General features: G+C 40.5%; 1 protein-coding gene across 2 annotated transcripts in view; it reads left to right on the top strand.

Annotated features, from left to right (window-relative positions):
* Fam13a (family with sequence similarity 13 member A) overlaps nt 1-15,765 on the top strand; it is a 107,622-nt gene extending 91,857 nt beyond the window's left edge. For both annotated transcript variants that reach the window (XM_052173831.1, XM_052173830.1), the window contains exons 14-18: nt 3,342-3,437; nt 5,218-5,301; nt 9,015-9,211; nt 9,933-10,034; nt 13,611-15,765. In XM_052173831.1, the coding sequence (XP_052029791.1) occupies nt 3,342-3,437; nt 5,218-5,301; nt 9,015-9,211; nt 9,933-10,034; nt 13,611-13,737 (606 nt within the window). In that variant the 3' untranslated portion in view covers nt 13,738-15,765. The remainder of the gene's footprint in view (nt 1-3,341; nt 3,438-5,217; nt 5,302-9,014; nt 9,212-9,932; nt 10,035-13,610) is intronic.
* Nucleotides 15,766-20,284: the final 4,519 nt, after the last annotated feature.

The following is a 20,284-nucleotide window of genomic DNA, read 5'->3' as shown; positions in this document are numbered from 1 at the left end:
TTTGAAGAGATAGTATGTTTGGCTGAATGTAATTTTCAAGTAAGTATGAATCAGCTATTTTTCTAAACTAACTTCTTCAGCTTACCATCAGAAAGTGACACACAGAGGATTCTGATGGTTTGTTCAGTATATACATACTTCGGAGTGTGATGAATGAATCATAAATTCACTCATGTGCCAAATGGCTCACCAGAATGCCCTTACCAGCAACCAGAATGAGCATGTTAGCTATTATGATAAGAATGTGGCAGTAATAGTAATATCTTTTATTTCATGTCAAATGACTTCTGAGTCACCTTGCTGTCCCAACAGCCATTTTTAATGAAGTAACTAATTGTAAATGAAGTGACCAGTTTTAAAATTCCATTATCATATGGTACCTCCTTGAAGCAGAAGTATTTCAGCCACTCTTAAAACCTAAATAAGGAAGATGAATGAAGAGATTGTTATTGTTGCTAACAGCAGGAAGTAGTACCCTGTTAGCTTGTAAAAGTTATCCAAAGTGGTTTACTGTTGATCATGTTGAGAAAGGCAGATACAAAAGCCACACATGACAACATATTTACATAAACCAGAGCTGTCTTTGAAGACGTATCTTCCAAAAACTCCGAGAGAAAGGGTAAAGCTGCCTATCTTACACCATTCCCTACCTGAGAAACTCTTGGAATGGTAATGGAATGCAGAATCCCCACAACCAAGTCTGAAAAGATACTTTACCTTATTGTGCACTGAGGTAGCCAAAGGAAATGCATGCATACCTGTCTGTTGGGCATAGCCGGATAGGTTTGAAATATTCATTCAAAAACATTGCAAATATATATAGAATGTTTCCATTGGATGAGGTACTTGGGATAAGAAAATATAAGCCCCTGAGCTCAACAGGTTATATAGTAAATCAGAGGATACATATGTGAACATTTATGATACAATGTAAAAATGTTTGAAATTACAAAGCATTGCAAGCACAAGATGTGCTGTCTCATCATTTCTGTTGCTTTGATAAATACCAGGAACAAAAGCAACTTTGTGAGGAAGTGGATTATTTCATTTTATAGCTTATAGTCAGGAAGGGAAGCAGAGAAGGAACCTGGAGGCAGGAGCTGATGCAGAGACCATAGAGAAATGCTGCTTAATGACTTGCCCATCAGGAGTTACTTAGCCTCGTTTCTTATAGCACTGGGGACCACTAGCCCAAGGGTAATGTTGCCCATAAGAAGTTGGTCCTCTGTATTAGTTAGGGTTTTATTTCTGTGAAGAAACACTATGACCATTGCAACTCTTATAAAGGAAAACATTTAGTTGGGACTGGCTTACAGTTCAGAGGTTTAGCCTAATATTGTTATGGCAGGAAGCATTGCATGGTGGTGACACAATAGCCAAGAGTTCTACATCTGGATCCACAGACAGCAGGAAGCAAATACCACTCTAGACCTGGGTTGAGCATCTGAGACCTCAAAGCCCACCTCCGGTGACACACTTTCTCCAACAAGGCCACACCTATTCTAACAAGGCTATACTTCCTAATAGTACCACTCACTATAAACATATATGGGCCATTTTCTTTCATAACCTGACACCTGCCCACATTAATCATCAAGAAAATGCACCACAGTCGGGTGTGGTGGTGCATGCCTGTAATCCCAGCACTCTGGGAGGCAGGGGCAGGTGGATTTCTGAGTTTGAGGCCAGCCTGGTCTACAGAGTGAGTTCCAGGACAGGGCTATACTGAGAAAACCTGTCTCGAAAAAAGAAAGAAAGGAAAGAAAGAAAGAAAGAAAGAAAGAAAGAAAGAAAGAAAGAAAGAAAGAAAGAAAGAAAGAAAGAAAGAAAGAGAAGAAAGAAAAGAAAAGAAAGAAAGAAAGAGAAGAAAGAGAAGAAAGAAAGAGAAGAAAGAGAAGAAAGAGAAGAAAGAAAGAGAAGAAAGAGAAGAAAGAGAAGAAAGAAAGAAAGAAAGAAAGAAAGAAAGAAAGAAAGAAAGAAAGAAAGAAAGAAAGAAAGAAAGAAAGAAAGAAAGAAAGAAAGAACCACAGGCTTATCCACAGAGCAGTCTGATGGGGGCATTTTCCCAATTGAGGTTCTCTACTCCAAAATGACTGTAGTTTGTGTCAAACTGACATAAAACTAGCCAGCACAGGTGGTAATGTGGAGGACAGGATCACTTTCAAATTGGAGCACAAGGAAAAAAGAGTTGTGCCTAGTCAGATTTTGATCTGCCACTTCCAAACAAAGACGAGAGAAAGCCTCTTCAACAGAGGGAAGTACATCTAGTATTGAGATGACCTAGTCTGTCGCTGGAGTTTGAAGTACAGTGGGGAGGAAATACATCATGAACGACAAGGGGTTTCAAATCCAGTACAAGGAAACTGAACTGGATTCCTTCCTGCTGCATACAGATTTTGTGCAGGGTGCCAGATGAGGAAAATGAGGTTGAATCATCCAGTGGATTCCAGCAACAAATGTTCCTTGAATACTCTCTGCCTGCCAGAATCATAAGAGGGAATAGTTTCAAGTGAAAGAAATTCATCCAAATAAGTTGATTACAGTACCATGTAATAAGCATAATTATAATAGAAATGTTGCCTCATCCTTTGGCGTCCTCCCTTCCCCCAAATAATGAACCATTTGGAGATTTTTGAACCTTGAGTTTCTTGGATTTTTGTTTTTTTGTTTTTTAACTTTTTTTTGTCAGAAGACAAATGGTGGGCATCAAATTCCTTCTTCTACCATGTGGGGTCTGGATAGCAAGCTCAGAACAAACAACTTTACCTACTGAGTCCTCACACATTGAAGAGTTTTTTGTTTGTTTGTTTTGGAGTGGAAGGTTGTTTTAAATTTCATTTACTTATTTTTATGTGTACAGGTATTTTGCCTGCATGTATGTTTATATGCTATGCACATACCTGGAGTCCATAGAAGCCAAAAGAGGGCTTGAGATCCCCTGTAACTCGTTACGGGTGATTATGATCTACTGTATGAATGCTAGGAATTGTGCCCAGATCCTCTAAAAGTACAGTAGATGTTTTAAACCAATGAGCCATCTCTACCTCCATCCACCCTTAGTTTTAAATAGCAGTTTTAGAATTACCATAGTCGGCTGAGGACATAGGACATTATTCAGGTCTAGAAGAAAGTATACTAGTAGAGTGATTTCCACTGATCTGCAGGGGAGATCTGCAGGATTTTTATTAATTTGCTAAATATTATTATCACTTTAAATAAGTTTTATAAATTGTATCATCTCTGTATATTCTCTTGGGCCACAAAAGCCCAGAGAATGCTGGGGACAAGGGACAGCATGACCTGGGAACCAGCTTCTCACTTGTCCTGTTCTTGCTTTTCAGGTGACAAAGACTGAGCGTCAGATTATGAAGCCACTATATGATCGGTACCGACTAGTCAAACAGATCCTGTCCCGGGCCAGCACCGTCCCCATCATTGTGAGAACATTCTTCCCTTTCTGTTGGCATCCCCTGCTTATGCTACAAGCGCTTGTCCTTGTTAGGTTTCAACTCCTGCTGTGATGAACACATAACCAGAAAAGCAACTTGGGGACGAGTTTATTTCCGCTCATAGTTTATAATGTGTCCTGAAGGGACATTGGGCCAGGGAATTAAAGAAGGACTGGAGACAGGAATTGGTACAGGGACCATGGGGGAAGATTGCTTATTGGCATGTTTTCCATGACTTACTTAGCCTGCTTTCTTATGCAACCCAGGACCAGCTGCCCAAGTGTAGGACTTCCCAGAATGGGCTATGCTCTCCCACATCAATCAAGAAAATGCCTCACAGATATGCTCTAGGCCAATCTAAAGAGGTGTTTTCTCAATTGAGGCTCCCTCCTTTCAGGTGACTCTAAATTGTATCAAGTTGTCAAAAACTCACCAGCACAGGGCCTTAACCAGTACCATACTCATCATTGTGAATATAACCTTCCCTTTCTATGGGAGGAGCGCTGCGTATGCTAATAGAATCTTAACCTGCATTCTCATCAAGATCAGGCTGTGGTAGTTGCACCAGCCATTCATATCCATGCCCCACGGCCTGAGGAATGACTTGATCAGATAGATATACCTTCTTCTGGTACACACAGGGCCAATACCTAAGCCATCCTTAGAAACAGAGCTCAAGGTATAGGGGTGGATTTACTTCCTCTAGGTGCTTCATTCCAAAGAGTGCCTCTCTGGTGCTGTCTGTTTACAGTCTCTCCCCACTCCCTAAGACTGCTCCCTAAGAAGTTGACCCAAGGAGGACTCTATATGTGAGAAGGCCTTTATTTTGGAGGCTATAGGAGTGGAGAGGAAGTCGCAAGTAGTTGGGGAAGCTACTGGTTGGGAAGCTGCCTTGCTGTGACGCACATGCTGGGATATAACTGCTGTTAGCATCTGAATTTCATCTTGTTAAGGGGAATAATAGTTTGTCTCTGCTTGCAGGCAGTATTTTCACTCTGACAGACTTCTACCTACAGCCCAAGAACGTCCTCCCTGGACTAGACAGAGTTAGGGTGTTAGTGCTGCTCATTCTAAGAGAAGCATTACCTGGCTCAAGGCCCTCATCCTCCCTGCTGTCACAACCTTGATTTGATATCACTGCTAGGACATTTACTCCCTCTAGCTGCTGCTCTTATCTAGCACTTCACTAAATCTCCTGATTCATTTCTTCATTTCCAGGCCTAGTGTGTGCTTCCTCATTTTTCATACTTCTTTTAATAGTGGATTCATTTTTATGAATGAGAGGCAACCCAGAGACTCTAGGCAGGCGTAATTAAAGAATGTTCTTTTTCTGCAGATTTCCTGCAGAACAGACTAATAAATAAAATAAGTGAATGTAAGGAGTCATTGTCTTCAACCAGTTAGGAACACTTAGGGTTCCTAAATAGGGTGATTGCAGAACAGATAAATGTGTTTGTTTGACCTTGAGCTACTTCCTTTTGCTCTGCTGGACCTAGGGAGGAGGTGTGGGAAATCAATGCTCTCCTTAGGGAATTTCTGAGAGCTTGGCTAAAAAGGCCTTGTGCCTTCTTACTCTGTCCTCTGATTCCTAGGTATGGGCTTTGAAGGGGGAAAAAGAACTTTGTGTTTTTTTCTTGAGAGCTTTTGGTGGGAAATGATTGTAAAATGTAGTTAAATTACAGTAGTAATGGTCAAAGGGACCGAGAGCTATAAGGCAAGGAAAAGGGGTTCACAGCATAACCTATTTGTTATGTAACACTTGTCACAGGGATCCCCCTCCAGCAAACGGAGAAGCCCTTCGCTGCAGCCGATTATCGAGGGAGAAACTGCTTCCTTCTTCAAGGAGATAAAGGTGAAGAGCTTGGTGCTGACACTACTTCCACTAACCCCCTTGGCACCCGGTGTGCCCGCCCTTGGGTGGCAGTTCTAGTAGTCATTGCTACAAGTTAGTAGCTACCTGAACCAGCTGTGGCCAGTCATATCTACTCATCTTCTAACCCTGCTGATTCCCGATTCCCTTCCATTCTCCATTGTTGGTTTGTTCTGCTTTGCTTTTCCTTTGATTGCACAGACTTTTGTTTCTCACCTCACCTTGGTTTTTTTTTTTGTTGATTTTTTTGGGTTTTGTTGTTGTTGTTGTTGTTGTTGTTGTTTAACTCATGATTACTTTTTTGGAGTTCCTTGGAGCCAAAGAGAAAACTTAAACTTAAAGTACAAGAAAGTTTTAAGAGTCCCCACCTGGCACATTTCTGTGACATTCTAAGCTGACAGTGGCCATTTAGTCCCTATAGTTAGGAATGATTATCTCTGAAAAACCTATTGTGGGTGACCAATTGAAAGCTTCATTCTCTTGCCTGAGGTAAGGTAAACCGCACTACAATACCCAATTTTAATGTATTAGCCAGACTGTGCTTGATAATCACGCTACTAAATAGAATCTGAATTATGAATGAATACTGGAACATCAGGGCTAGTGTGCTATATTATATTTTTTAAAATTACAGCTATTTCTTTACAATATGCTTTGATATCAGTGAAAGGCAACAGGCTTTGTCTGGTAGTCTTACAGATGAACTGAATGTTGATAATTGAAGAAATTTGGATAGTTTGTATATGAAAATTAGCATGCTTCTCTCAGCAGCATATAATGGACTTATTACCAGGTAAAAACATTCTCTTGAATACATGCAAGATGTGTCACGTAATAATTGCCTCATTAAGTGAATGGTAGATATCCTAATGATGCTTTTCTTGGATGAGGACAGTCTACCCATTCTTATTCTTTAGCAATGGTCTCTCTCTCTCTCTCTCTCTCTCTCTCTCTCTCTCTCTCTCTCTCTTTTCTTTAAGAAGATGGTTTTTTTTTTCCTGTGGCTTATTGCCTACTGGCTCACATCATGGTCAAAATTACAAGTAATTTTGTTACATTGCTTTTGTAAATACGGCTGTCTTTTGGTTCGTTTTGTTCTCAAAGGACAGGGTTATTAATGTGCTTTTGATATGCGCTAACACAGAAGTACTAACACAATTCACAATTTCGTTTGGAGATTAAAAAAAAAAAGTCTAAGAAGTTTCTTTAAAACTTATCCCCTGTTCTATTTGCTTTTTTGAAGAAACCAGCTTTTATGAAGTTGAGCTAGTTTGAGTTCTGAAGGTTATGAAGGCCTTCAACCCAAAATAAGCCTAGAGAAATTTCTAGCCCCAAGAACCCTCCAAAACACAGTGGAATAGGATTCTCTCACAAGACTGAACCTTTCAGAGCAGTGGAAATCTGAGGCTGCATATTTCCTGAACTGAGTGTCCAAAGCAGCCAACATCTTAGTAGTTTCCTAACCAGCTTTCATAACAAAGTAGAATATAATTCATTATGTAGCATATAATTTTAAAATGTTAGTTTGATAAATGTAAAATAATTAGTGAAAACATTTTTATAACTGGTATAGCCCATTACATTCTACACACATACACACACACTTGCATTTACCACCTGGTAGGCTAGGGAGCACACATATGGCTTCCCTTTATAGCTCTTCACACATTTATAGTCACGTGCCATTTCTTCCCACCCTGCTTCCTTAGAGAAAAACCTTTTCTCTAAGCTCCTACTGTTCCTTGTGAAATGTGGGTTTCAGGCTCTTCTTCAGCCACTGGCTCTGCTGTAAATACACAGGTCAGTTTATCTGTTTCTCTCCAGAGCTAGTTTTATCCCAACTATGTTTTAGCCAGGACAGTAGACAAAGAGTCAGGCTTTACTTGATAGCAAAGGTCCTTTCAATTCTCCAAATCTTTGCCCATGTGACTGTCAATCTATGGCCTGTTCATTTTAGACTTTCACTGGGCAGATTTTCAACCTTACTGTGTTGGCGCTGGATCAGGATAACCGCTGTGAGATGATTGTTCCTAACACTCCTGGCCTTCAGCCATCACTTACTGCTATCCCCTCTTCAGTTGTGATAGCCCCAAATGTCTCTAGATATTTCGAATACCTAGGGTCTATAATCGCCCCATGGAGACCACTGTCCATGCCCCACCTCCTTGCGATTGTGCTAAAGGATCATGTGATCTCCTGATGCTTTTCCGTGTGTTTCTTATTGGCTACCTATCTGATTTTTCCTTTTCTTAGCTTACTTGTAGAATCTTATACTTTCCAACTGCTTTTTATACTGGTTTCAAGCTATTTGAAATAAGCTAAATATAGATTCATATTCCAGCAAACTAAATATCCTTTCCACTCTGTGATTGGTGCATTGGTGAATACATCCTTTATATCATCATCTAAATGACTAATAACATTAATTGGTGGTTTCAAGGCTAAGAGCCTACTATGGCCTTTTCTCTTCAGGTTCATGTCACCAATTTAGCATCATGGCTGAAATTTTGATAGTCGCCTTTCCTTTTAATGGATCTGTTAACCTTGTTTTTTTTTTTTTTTTATCAAAATCCAGATATAACATTAGTCCTATAAGAAAAAGAAAACTAGCTTATGAAGGAGTTAGCACTAGGGAATTAATCACTGCTATTTTCCCAACTGCTCACATCTTATCTGTACATTATTTTGGGACTATACTCAGCATCTGCCATTTATGATATTATTTCACATCTATATTTGGTATTTCATTTTTCCCCATGATTTTCCAAGGCTACTGAGAGTAATTCTATTAGGTCCATCTGAAAAAAGTATCATAGTGCATCATTCTCTCTCTCAAATGGAGTTAGGAAGACTTTAGAGATTTTATTTATTTTTATTTTATGTATATGAGTATTTGCTGGGATGTATGTTTGTGCACCATGTGTATGAAGTGTCTTTGGAGTCTCCGAGGACTGGTTATAGATATTTGTGAGCTGATGTATGGGTACTAGGTATCGAATCTGGGTCCTCTGGAAGAGCAGCTTCTTGCCACTCTCCAGTCTATTAGTAGAACTTTTAGAAAATGAAATCCTCATTCTATTTGTAGCTTTCCTGGGTATCTTTTTTCAGCTATAAACTGCGTATTCACAACTTTCTTTTAAATCTGAATTGCTGTACTGTTCATCAGATACTTGTTGAGAAGCAGCAGCAGTGTACAGATCCAAGATCTGCCTGGGCTTTGAATCTGTTCTCCCTCATCTTTTTCATGCATGGGAGAGGGAGGAGAGGGAGACTAACAGTTTTTACCTGCCAGCTGTGTCTCCCCAAGTTCCAGGTGTATGCTGCTTCAGTTAAGTTTTATAAAAATGGCATTGGTGGTAACTGTTACTTCTACTTAGAAAAAGAAACTTTAAAATTGTTTGCTTGAAAATCAACTTTTGTCTGAAGTCTTAAAGTAATTTAAAGTAATTGAGAAGAAGACTGAAGCACTGTTTCTTTGGGCCAAGCAGAGATTAAAGGTGGAAAGTCCTTGAGGTAGAAAGTGCCTGCCTGGTCCAGCTTTGCCTTCCATACTTTGTCTTGGTGCCATCATTCTAATGAAAGAGAAGAGAAGCCATGTGAATCTGGTTGATTGGGTGGTTTCTGAATGACACTTATAATGGAAGCATCCTCCAGAATATGCTCAGAGTCTTACTGGCATTGCCTTGTGTCTCTAGGAACAAGAGGAGGGGTCAGAAGATGACAGCTCTACAAAGCCAGACTTTGCTGTCACTCTGAAAACAGACTGCAGTGCACATTGCTTTCTGGACCAACTTGAAGACGATGCTGATGGATTTATTTCACCAATGGATGACGAAATGCCATCAAAATGCAGCCAGGACTCGGACCTTTCAAACCTCCACTCTGCTTCAATGTATGTTGTTTGGGCAGTGGCATTTCAGTAGTTTTAGTTCAAATAACAGCATGAGGGTCAGTTTAGCTAAAAAGCCACAGTTGGCTTACCTAGGGTATGCGTATATAGAGAAAATAATGATTTAAACTGATGAAACGGGCCTAGTGGCTAAAGCAGAAGGGTAAGTAAGCTCGAGGCCAGGCTGGCTAGAGTGCATCCTAAGGAAGCATCAAGCTATGGAGTATGAAGGTGGGGGGTTAGGGAAACAAAGGAAAGGGAGAAGGAGAAAGAGAGAGGTGAGTGAAGGAAGGAAGAGAGGGAGGAAGAGAAAAAGGGAGAGAAAAAGATCAGCATGTTCATCCGTTTCTCATATATTTGATCCCAGATTATTTGAGGAAGTTTTGAGATCTTGCCTCAACAAGTATGAGGTCTCTGAATGACTCTGTGGCGCTGTCCATCACAGCTCAGTTAACTCTGAGTACAGACAGCATTTTTTTCTTTCTGAGAAATATATGACAAGGCATCCTGGGCTTCATAAAGACCTAAAGAGTTCCCAAGTAGCAAAATCCCCTAGGAGTCCCTAGAGCCTCGCCTGTTTTCAGAGTATGGGCAGTCAAGAGAAAGCACCCATGGTGACTTTCAAATTGTTTTGTTTTCTTTCTCCACCACGCCTATCATATCATATGCTATTTACTAAAGCTATCTGATTTAATTGTTTCTTTAAATTTTCCTTTCTTCTTAGACCTAAACTCTTGGAATACCTTCAGGAAATGAGAGAAGAAAAGAAAATGATTCGAAAGAAACTTCATGATTTTGAGGACAATTTTTTCAGACAAAATGGGAGGTATGTATGCGTCTCCTTGTCCCTCATTTCCTCATTTCCCATGCCCCACCCTCTGTTTCTGCTCCATCTGTGGAGAGCTTCCAAGTGGGCCATTTGCCACATTCTCCTTATAGGTCCCCTGGTTATGCCCAGGAAATTTTCTGTGAGACCATGAGATAGATAGATAGATAGATAGATAGATAGATAGATAGATAGATAGATAGATAGATAGATATTATAGGTGCAAATCATATAGATAGAGATATTTAAGAAGATATTCTTCTCATGCAGTGTCCGTGACATACTGAGTCTGCTAAAAGGCAAAACCATCCTGTCACTTTTAGTTCTCCACTAAAATGAGTAGTTTGGAACTGAGTTGCAAATTGACAGCATTGAGTTTCTTCTCAGGAAGCAAGAGGGAGAAAAATGATACTAGGGGATATAATGACAGTTAAAAGTCCAAAGTTGGACTGGGGATATGGCTCAGCTCGTACAAGGTCCTGCGTTCACACACAGGCAATATAAAAAAACTAAAATAACTAAAATGCTAGTGACCAAGTCTGAATGAAAATCATATATGAGAAGCAATGATTAGTGTATTGTATCTGTCTAGTGGATACCTTGTTTTATCCAGTGAGTTTTAAGGTGTAGTTGAATTGTCTGATTACTACATTTGCAAGGAAAGCCTTTGTCATGCAGTTCTCCTCATATCCTATGTGGAGCTAAGTAACAGGACCAGAAATAGATCTGTGCCTCTCATGTGGAATTAGGTTTTACCATCCTAAACTGGTATTACATTAATCTAAATTAGGTAAAGGGTTCTGTAGTTTCTTTGGAGTACTTTCATGCCCTGGGGTGTAAAGAAATACAAGAACTATAACTTTGACACTGGGACTGTGTTATATCCCAGTTTAGTGGAAGCATTACATAAATGTACTTTTTGGATTTCTAACTTGGATATACTGTACAATAATATTTCTAAAGATCTCTTACACATTTGGACCTAAATGTGTATTTATAGTTAAATGTGTATTTATAGCTAAATGTGTATTTTATAACTGAAATGTGTTTGCATTTTCCCTGGCTACTCATTCACAGACTATTAAGAAAATTTGGCTAAGCATACAACAGAAATAATTGCTAAAATAATAACAATAACCAACATAGGAGTTAACTTAATTGTTAAGGTGTTGGCTTGATGTTTCTGTCCATATGCCTTTCATTTTCACATTAATCTCACATACTGTACATAGAATTCTATATATTGTGGAGCATGAAGAAGATGTAAGGAAGTCTAAGTTGTGTTGATGCCACATAGATGGAAAAAAAAAAGCCAGGCTGTTTGTCTTGAAGTGGCTTAAACCAAGAGTGGGCCCAACTTTGAATTCCCCACTTCTCCTCTGTTTGTTGAATAGCCCCCAAATATCTGGCATCAGAAGGGGACGCAGAGTCACTGGTCTTAATCGATTTTTCATCAGAGTTTACAAGGGAAAACTTTACTCTATGAGTCTTAATGACCCAGAATAACACTCAAATCCATAAACAAATATTATTATACCCACATATTGATGCCAACATTTATGGTAGATACTTGTTTTCCTTAAGTTTGCTTTCAACCTATTGGCTGCTTTCAGTAAACACACACACACGCATACATACACACACATATACACACACTATTCTGAGTTGGGATGGAGAACACATAATTTAAGATTAAAGCTATGCCTTTAGCTTATTGTGTAAAAGCTGACTAAGTGGGAACAGGCACAGTTTGCTTAATGGCATAGTTTTCTTAAGGGGAAGTTAAACTTAAAACAGACTGAATTCACAGAAGGGAACAGATTGAGAACAGAGTTTTAAATGGCCTCAGGCACACTATTAACTTGGTTGCAACTTGCTAGAAGTTTAGCTTCTTAAGGTTAGAGACATTTGTAGAAAAAGCTATTTCCACAATGAATGGTAGAAACTAACCAATCATCACTCAAGTTTAGAGCAATGAGAGCCTAATAACGTCATAGCATTGCAAGAATGAGAAGCCCCTCACAGGGCATGATGGAGTGGGGATGGTCGCCTTAGGCCTCCTTCCTGCCTTCTACTAAAGACCCATTTAGAATCTTTTCAAAATCAGTTTCATTTGTTAATGAAGCCTCCTGCTGTCCCCCTTGCCCGTTTTTTTTTCTGTTGTGAAGAGAAAAGGAAGCATGGTGTTGGAAAGCCTGCTTCCTGTATTCCATAGTGACAGGTGGTTTGGAGGTCATTCTTCCCAGACTGTCACTGCCTGCCCTGAGTATTCCATGTATAAAAGAACATAGACAGCAGCTCCTTGTGGTCTAGCTATTGTGAGAGTTGTGTTAGATCATGGCTATAAAGTGCTGGGTCCTCAGAGTAAGCTTTAAACTAAGACATACTAATAATACTAATGCATATAAAATTACAAAGCAAACTACAAATACTTAACACCGTGTGGCCAATTGCTACATTTCAAAAACAAGTATTTAGGTAGGAATATTAACTCTTCATGAAATAGCTGCAAATTGTGGATGTGTTGACTGCTAATTGGAAATTTAATTGGGTGAGCAGTTAAGAGCACTTGCTGCCCTTGCAGAGGGCTCAGGTCTGATTCCCACAGGGCAGCATAATCATCCATAATTCTAGTTGTAGGGGATCCAGCTTCCTCTTCTGGCCTCTGTAGGTGCTGAGCATGCAGGCGTGTGTACTTGTACATATACATATGTAGGCAAAATATTCATGCATATAAAATAAAATAAAAATCAATAAACCTTAAAAAGAGAAAATTAATGGTTCATTTGATAAAAGATATACAAATAAGGAAATATTAAGAATTGTGTGGTTTAATTTCATGTCAATTTGTTATAAGCTGGAGTCATTTGAGATGAGGGAACCTCAGTTGAGAAAATGCCCCCACCAGACCTGTAAGCATGCCTGCATTTTCTTGATTGATGATTGATGTGGGAGGGTCCAGCCCAATATGGGTATGCTGCTCCTGGTTTAGTGGTTCTGGGGGTTATAAGATACCAGTTGAGCAAGCCAAGAAGAGCAAGCTACTAAGTTCAATCCTCCAGAGATGGCCTCTTCAGTTCCTGCCTCTCTATTCCTGCCTTTAGTCTCTTCATGATGGACTGAAATAAAATCCTTCTACACATTGCTTTTGTGTTTTATCACATCAATAGAATTCCTAAGTAATCCCCTAGGTAAATCAAGAATGAGGTTTTTTTTTCATTCTGAGAAACTATTACTGTGAGATCATACTTTAATAGAAAATCCCTGCATTTCTTAGTCATTTGTGGTCTCCTGTTAGATCCTAGATTAACTTTATAGGCCCTCAAGTTCCATGGTACCACCAGAAAAGAACCACTTTGTACTTGTCTGAATCCAGCCTTAGATACTGAGAGCTAATTAACAACACTGATTTTAGATTGATAGAATATGTAGTCTCCAGATGATAATTCCTTTAAAACAGGCAGAAAGTGATCCTTGGTTTCTTTCTCCCTCTCTCTATCCCTCCCTCCGTCCCTCTCCCCCTCACTCACTCACTCACTCACTCACTCCCTCCCTCCCCCTCTTTGTTTCTTCTAGAAATGTCCAGAAGGAAGACCGTAGTCCAATGGCTGAAGAATACAACGAATACAAGCACATAAAGGCGAAGCTACGTTTGCTGGAGGTGCTCATCAGCAAAAGAGATTCTGATTCCAAATCCATGTGAAGGACTGGTGGTGTGGATGACAGTTCTCCCGGGAAAGAACAGCTCTGGAAGGCAGCCTTGGAGCTGTGCTTACAAAGCAGGCAATCCCCTGCCTTTAACCCATCAGATTGACTCCTGCCTCCATTGCCTGCCTTAGAAAATGCCTGCGTGGAAGATGCCAGTGTGACCTGACTAAGGGATTTTATAGTGGGCAAGTCAGACTCCTACACACGTCAACACACACTGCAGTAGGAACTTCACTGACATGAGCAGCGATTAGACACACCATCAGACTTGGCAGATAACCTACTGTTCTTCCCTGACAATTGAAAAACATGAGGCCATTCTGAAACTGTGACAGACACAAGCTCAGGACTTCCCTTGCAGAGCCTGCTTGTTGTGGAGGCCTGTGCTCACCCTGGACTCCACCGTGGCTGACCATGCGTTGGCACATTATTTCCTGCCTTGGCCATTTCCCAAGCTGTACTTACTCACTCCACAAATCCATTTCCCTGTTAGCTCTCAGGTAGATGGAGGCAGCATCCACCCAGTGGCAGGGCAGTCATTTTGATGATTTGCTCTCTCAGCTGACAGACTTTAAGTCCCTGCCTCATACCTGTGTTACGCTGAGGACAGAGTGACTACACAAATAGCTATTTTAAAATCAGGTGACAGCTGAAGAGCCTGAAAACTCTTCCAGACACTGACTGCACTTTTCCAGTCTCAGGCATTGATGCCGAACACAAAATGAGGCCTGTGTTCCTATGATAACCTGTTTGGGGCTCAATTTTGTTGTTGCACTAGCTAAACAAAGGAGTCTTGCTTCATTGTTATACTAGGTATAGAATATCATGGGAGAGAGGGAGTCTGTATCAGTCTCCTAAACTTACCAGAGCATAATTTTTCTACGAAAGTAAATCTGCACTAAAATCCCTAAATGGATGGGTAGGATATAGTCCTAAGAGCTCAGTCCACTCTCTAGGCAGAGTCTAGATCACACTGTTTTCAAGATGATAAAAAAAAATGGTGTGTGGCCAACCTTGATGCTGTGGGTTTTTTTTTCTTCCCAAAGACTATGTCACAAAGCTGTCTATATTAGACATTTTGGAGGGACCAGGGAATTTCAACCATCCTGCCCTCCCCCATCATTCATCTCTTCTGTGTGCCTGCTGTCACTCCTGAGATGTGATCTTTCTTTTCATCTACCATGTCTGCCTGAAGTGCAAAGGCTTTCTTTTGCAGGTGTGTGACAGCCTTGCCTCTGGAAGACTGAACTGTAGACTGGGCAGACAGCAGGGAGTCCCTGTTCTGTTTGGAGAGCCACCTTTAATAGGGCAGAGTTGATGAGGAAAATGGAAAACTGTATCACCAGTTGCAATGATAAAACAGGTTTGGGGATCTCAAGTCAGATGATTTTCAGCACTGATTTGCCACTGTAGCTCTGTCACCAGGAGGCTCTTTCAGTTTCAGGGTTGGGGTGGGGCAGGTGGAGGATTCCTTCAGTTTTTCTTTTACAAATAATCCCCTAGAAGCATGAACTATGTGTTGGAAATACTGTTTTTATCTACACACTTCAAAAACGATACATAATCCTACAAATTTCAATGTACATGAAGATGTAGTTTGATGTTCTTTGCTCTGCTGTTTACATTTGCTATGATTTCAAGGAGTTATACTATGAATAAAATTCTGTAATGTAGGGATGTTTTCTATTTTGGAGGCCTGAACATGAATCATTCACATGACCAAAAAAATGTATTTTTTAAAAAGAAATCCATATTTAGTCTGTAATTTTTAAGTACTTAATCTCCTAAGGAAACTGGAATGACTCGAATCTGTACCAGTTAACTTTTAAAGCACAGCTGATTAAGAGCATTGTTTTGAAAAGAATACACTAGAGATTTCTTTTGTAAAGCTGCATACAAATTAGAAGCTATTAGATGTTTTGAAATCCATTGTTTGCACCAAAGGTAAATGAACTAAGATTTATTCACAACTCTCCATTCAGTTTTATGTGATCAATAAAATACCAAGTTATTGGAAAATAAATCATGTGTGGAATATCATGGTTTCCTTCATAATTTTTAACTTCCTTGCCTCATAAAATGGAGCCCAAATGAAGGTGGGAGCTGTGTTTATGCCAGACCAGGTCTTCTCAGAAGGAAGGCATATTACTCAGCGGTTTCTGGCTCTGCAGGAAATGTGGGGGAAATTGGTTTCCATGGCAACCGTCTCTGCAGCTCTCCGTCTCCTAGCACTAGAGGCAGCATCTTAATTGGCCTCACACAAACAGAATGCTGTAGGTCTAGGGATTCTCTATGGGCTCTTGGGAGTGTGCACATGGCACATCGCACATAGCAACAAAAATACTGAGGGTTATGTAAGAATAAGCTTGACTATGTGATCATAGCATAGCAGAGACATGTAATGTTCCGAAATAATTGGCTTTCTCATGTTCAGTCTGGTGTAAACATCGAAATAGACTTGTATATTATTCAGTATGTTGTCGTTATGTCATTTAATCTTCTTATCATTCAGGTCAGACTTTTTAACACACAGTGGCCCAATGTTTCAGATAAAGGCCCACTTTGAAGTTTAAGAAACCTCTGTAGACATTTTAGCACGAGCTTTGTGGGCTTCGTGCAACACCAAGTCAGATCTCAAATCAAAGAGCTGAATTTTTGTTTTGTTTTGTTTTCTAGACTTCACTGTGAATCCTAGATTTCTTCTGGTTGGTTGCCAGTTTTTAAAGCTTAACCTTACTTTCAGTCAACAGATTAGTATTCACAGCAGATCTGCTGTCAGCCATGACTGGAGCAGAGAGCAATTTCCGCTTTGTCTCGTTCAGATGTAACATCTACGCAGCAGAAAAAGCCTCTTGCAGGCTGGGTCTGTGCTCTGCACCTGACTTGTCTAGACCAGGACCATTAATTAGAACCAGTTCCTGCCGGTATCCTCAACAGCGGCAGTCTTAGAGCCCTGTGGGCTGACTAAACTCTGAGCAGGGTTGTGCCTGCAATTCTGGCTCTGATACCCTTTAGAGTCGTCGGTATGGGAGCATCCTAGTTTTCAGTAGAGAAAACTGGATGTAGCAGCCAGTACAGATGTTCAAGGAATGTCATACAGTCAAATTTGATTTTCAAAGGAGATTTAAACTTTGTTAAGATGGTATTGACATTATGTACACTACAGACTGCTATGTGAAGAGCTAATTGTAGTCTAAATTCTGTTTTGCTTTCATGGATGTTTCTTCCTGGACAACCATGTCTTCTGTGCCTCCCATCCCAAGTCCCAGTGAGGTACGGTGGAATTCCTGCTGACATCAGTGCCCATGGAATGTTTTGTCAGTGCCCACTTGGTTAAAGCGGTAGAGAGGGGTAAAACTGGACCCTGAATGTTGAAGCAATTTAAGAGAATCTAGAATGTTTTAATTTCCTTTGTTGATGTAATTTTGTTCAGTTGACCTTAAAATGCTTTAAAGAGAACATTTTCTCAAGTTAAAAAAGAAAAGGAAAAAGGAAAGAAAGAAGAAAGAAAGAAAGAAAGAAAGAAAGAAAGAAAGAAAGAAAGAAAGGAAGGAAGGAAGGAAGGAAGGAAGGAAGGAAGGAAGGAAGGAAGGAAAGAAAGAAAGAAAAACAAGCCAACATGTTTTCAAATTGCTCTGCCAGCATGGCTACAAATGCTAGCCAACATAGGATGTGCCAAACAAGAGTACTATGCACCTACCCAACACTGTGCACATCACTGGCCACTGTCCCATGATCATAGCACATGTATGGATATAGACCAAGGCCAGAATTGCAGTCAGATGTGTATGTGAAAGGAAAGTCTATGCACATTTACTATTCTGTACTATTTTGAAGGTTCATGGTTCTAAGAAAGGCTCATGGTTCCCAGTATGGTGCCAGCCATGGTCAACTGCATGGCCCAAGGAATCAGTGTGTTGACATGTTATTGAAGCATGAAAAAAAAATCCCACAGAAATGGGTAAAATGGCACTAATATGGACGCCAGCACAATACTTATATGAAATATAAGCAGAAAAATATTTAAATTTCCAATGTCCTTCAAAGAGAAATTGAATTCAAACCATTATGTACATTGTTTTTACACATTACTGCATTTCGTATTTAAAAAATAAATTATTCTTAACTGTAGAAGCTCTGAAGTTTGTGTCAGCATCACGTGACTAAGCTGGTAATAGGGTGTGACCTTTCCCTTCTTGTAGGATCTAGTGCTGGCTCGCTTGAGTCCCTGCAAAGCCTCATGAGGATTCGGTTTTTGCTCTGTCTGCAGAGAAGGAGGGCCCTGCAAGGAGAAGCAAATTGTGCACATGTGGTAGTCAATGCAGAACCTTGAAAAGCAGCTGGTACTTTCTGCCAGCTGCCTTTCAACTATCCATAACAGCTGAAGGGATGCACAAGCAAAGCAAAGTCTCCTTAAGGAGAATTCTCTTTTGTTAAATACATTTCCGAAGTCTATGCGGCCACCTTAGGTACATCTTTTAAGCATTTACTATTATAAAATTAAACATGGACAATCAAAAATTTGAAGAAAATGCATCGCATCTGTGTGAACACCTCAGCTTTCTGAGTCACCTGGCAGGCCACGGACCACACAGCTCCTGCTCCCTGAAGGGAAGTCTCAACTGTAGGCACAGGACTCTGTGCCCCAGAGGCTGAAAGGACACCAGACTCCAGTGGTAGAAGGCATGGGAGTGAACCCCATCTGCTCATGTGTATATACTCCGATTAAATGATTTGGGTGGAAAGACCTTGTCCTACTGCTGAAATATGAGTGATGAAATCAGAGTACAGCGATGATATTTAGTTCCATTATTCCCAAACTGAAGCCCACCGGAAGTACTTTAGTTTTCACCAGAAGTACTTTAGTTTTTCTTCAATGGGAGCAAAGTAATCAATTTGGAAAAAAATGAAAGGCGGTATTTAGTGACCGCGTTTCCTTCAATATCTTGAAGTTGTTTTGTATGTGTATGCATGCATTCTATATGATATACACATGTAAGTGTAACAATGAAGGATGCCAGAGCAGGACAGGATGCTGGAAACTTCCTATCATCCTCCACTTCATTGCCTTCAGACAAAGACTCTAGATGAACTGCAAGCTCAACTGCCAGGGACTTAGTGAGCTGTGCCTGCTGTTTCCTCTACCAGTGCTGGGGTTAGAGGGACACACCACCATTCCTAGATGTTTATGTAAGAGATGGAGATCCAAAGTCAGATCCTCATGGTTTTAGAGCAAGCAGTGTACCCACAGAGCAGATGCTGATTCTTTTGAGGGAACAAAGAGTTAAGTGAGCTCAGATTCACACAGGTCTACCACGTGTGTCAAATGCTGGATGGATTCCGGATGTTCATCTTACCCTCTGCCCTGGCCATGTAGCGATTGTGCCTTGCAAAGCAGGTGGCCTGAACAGAATGTTGCAATGTGACCTACCCATGATGGGAGGGCTCACTAGGGAAGGGAAAGGAGACCTAAGTGGCTTCATCATTGCCTCTCTGGAATGGATTCAGCATCTTGTAAGATGAAATTTACCAGTGTTATCTCTAAGCTATGTCAGCTTGCCAAGGCTGAACTTACTCAGTAGAATCTTATACCCACTAAGCCAAATCAAAATTCCCGAGTGCATTTCAGAGTCCTGGCATGCAGACACGGGGGATTTGGCAGGACCTGAGGTGCTGACAGCTCGGTTCTTACTTTCCTCACCAGCTACATAGCTTATTACCACGAGGGCAGCATGGCACAAAACATGGTGAGAAAAGAATCGCTTGGACCACTCAGATTCCTAGCAGAGATCATGTGTATTTAAGTCATATGCTGCCATAAATTCAAAAATATGCATCAATCTTTACTTCTGGGCATGAGTACTTGGTAAGACATTTTTGCAACACTAACATTTTTCTTTAACTGGTACTTTGTTTTGTTTTGTTTTTTTACAAAAGCTCTTTTATAAAGCCATTTTTGGACAAACCAAACCAAAAGGTTTACAAAAGAAAAGAAAAAGACACAGAAAACAGGTAACTTGCTTCATATGTCCCCAAGAGAAAAAAAATTAAGGGGGCAATACCAACATGCTCGACAATAAGGGGTTCTTTTCCTTATTTCTTAACACAAAATACAAGCAAAGGATACACATACTTACTGACAATCACTGTATATGATAGGCAGGGTGAGGAAGGGGAAAGGGACAGCTGACAAGAGAGTGCTCTTCACACCAAAACAAACATGTGGCTGGGCTACTGGGATGCCACCTCAGTCAGGGCTTTGGGATGAGTATGATAGCTCAGAAAGGGCTACAGGATTCAGGTCTGAGGGCAGGCCTTTCACTACTGCTTGCTCTCCGCCATGCTGCTCATCCAGCCTGGGAGGATGCAGATCATGCTGTGGATCTATAGAAATGAGCAGCTCCACAACTAATCTAATCTCCTGAGTAACACGAAACAACCCACTTGGCAACACCCAGAGACAGAATGCCTACAGGTGCTTCAGGGTCCCACTGCTTGATCTAGGTACAGGATTTATCCTCCCAGAGCCTCTGTTTCATCGT

This window comes from Apodemus sylvaticus, chromosome 2 (genome assembly GCF_947179515.1).
Source record: "Apodemus sylvaticus chromosome 2, mApoSyl1.1, whole genome shotgun sequence".
NCBI lineage: Eukaryota > Metazoa > Chordata > Mammalia > Rodentia > Muridae > Apodemus > Apodemus sylvaticus.
The sequence above is the reverse complement of the archived record's forward strand: the minus strand, read 5'-3'. Positions and strand labels throughout refer to the sequence as shown.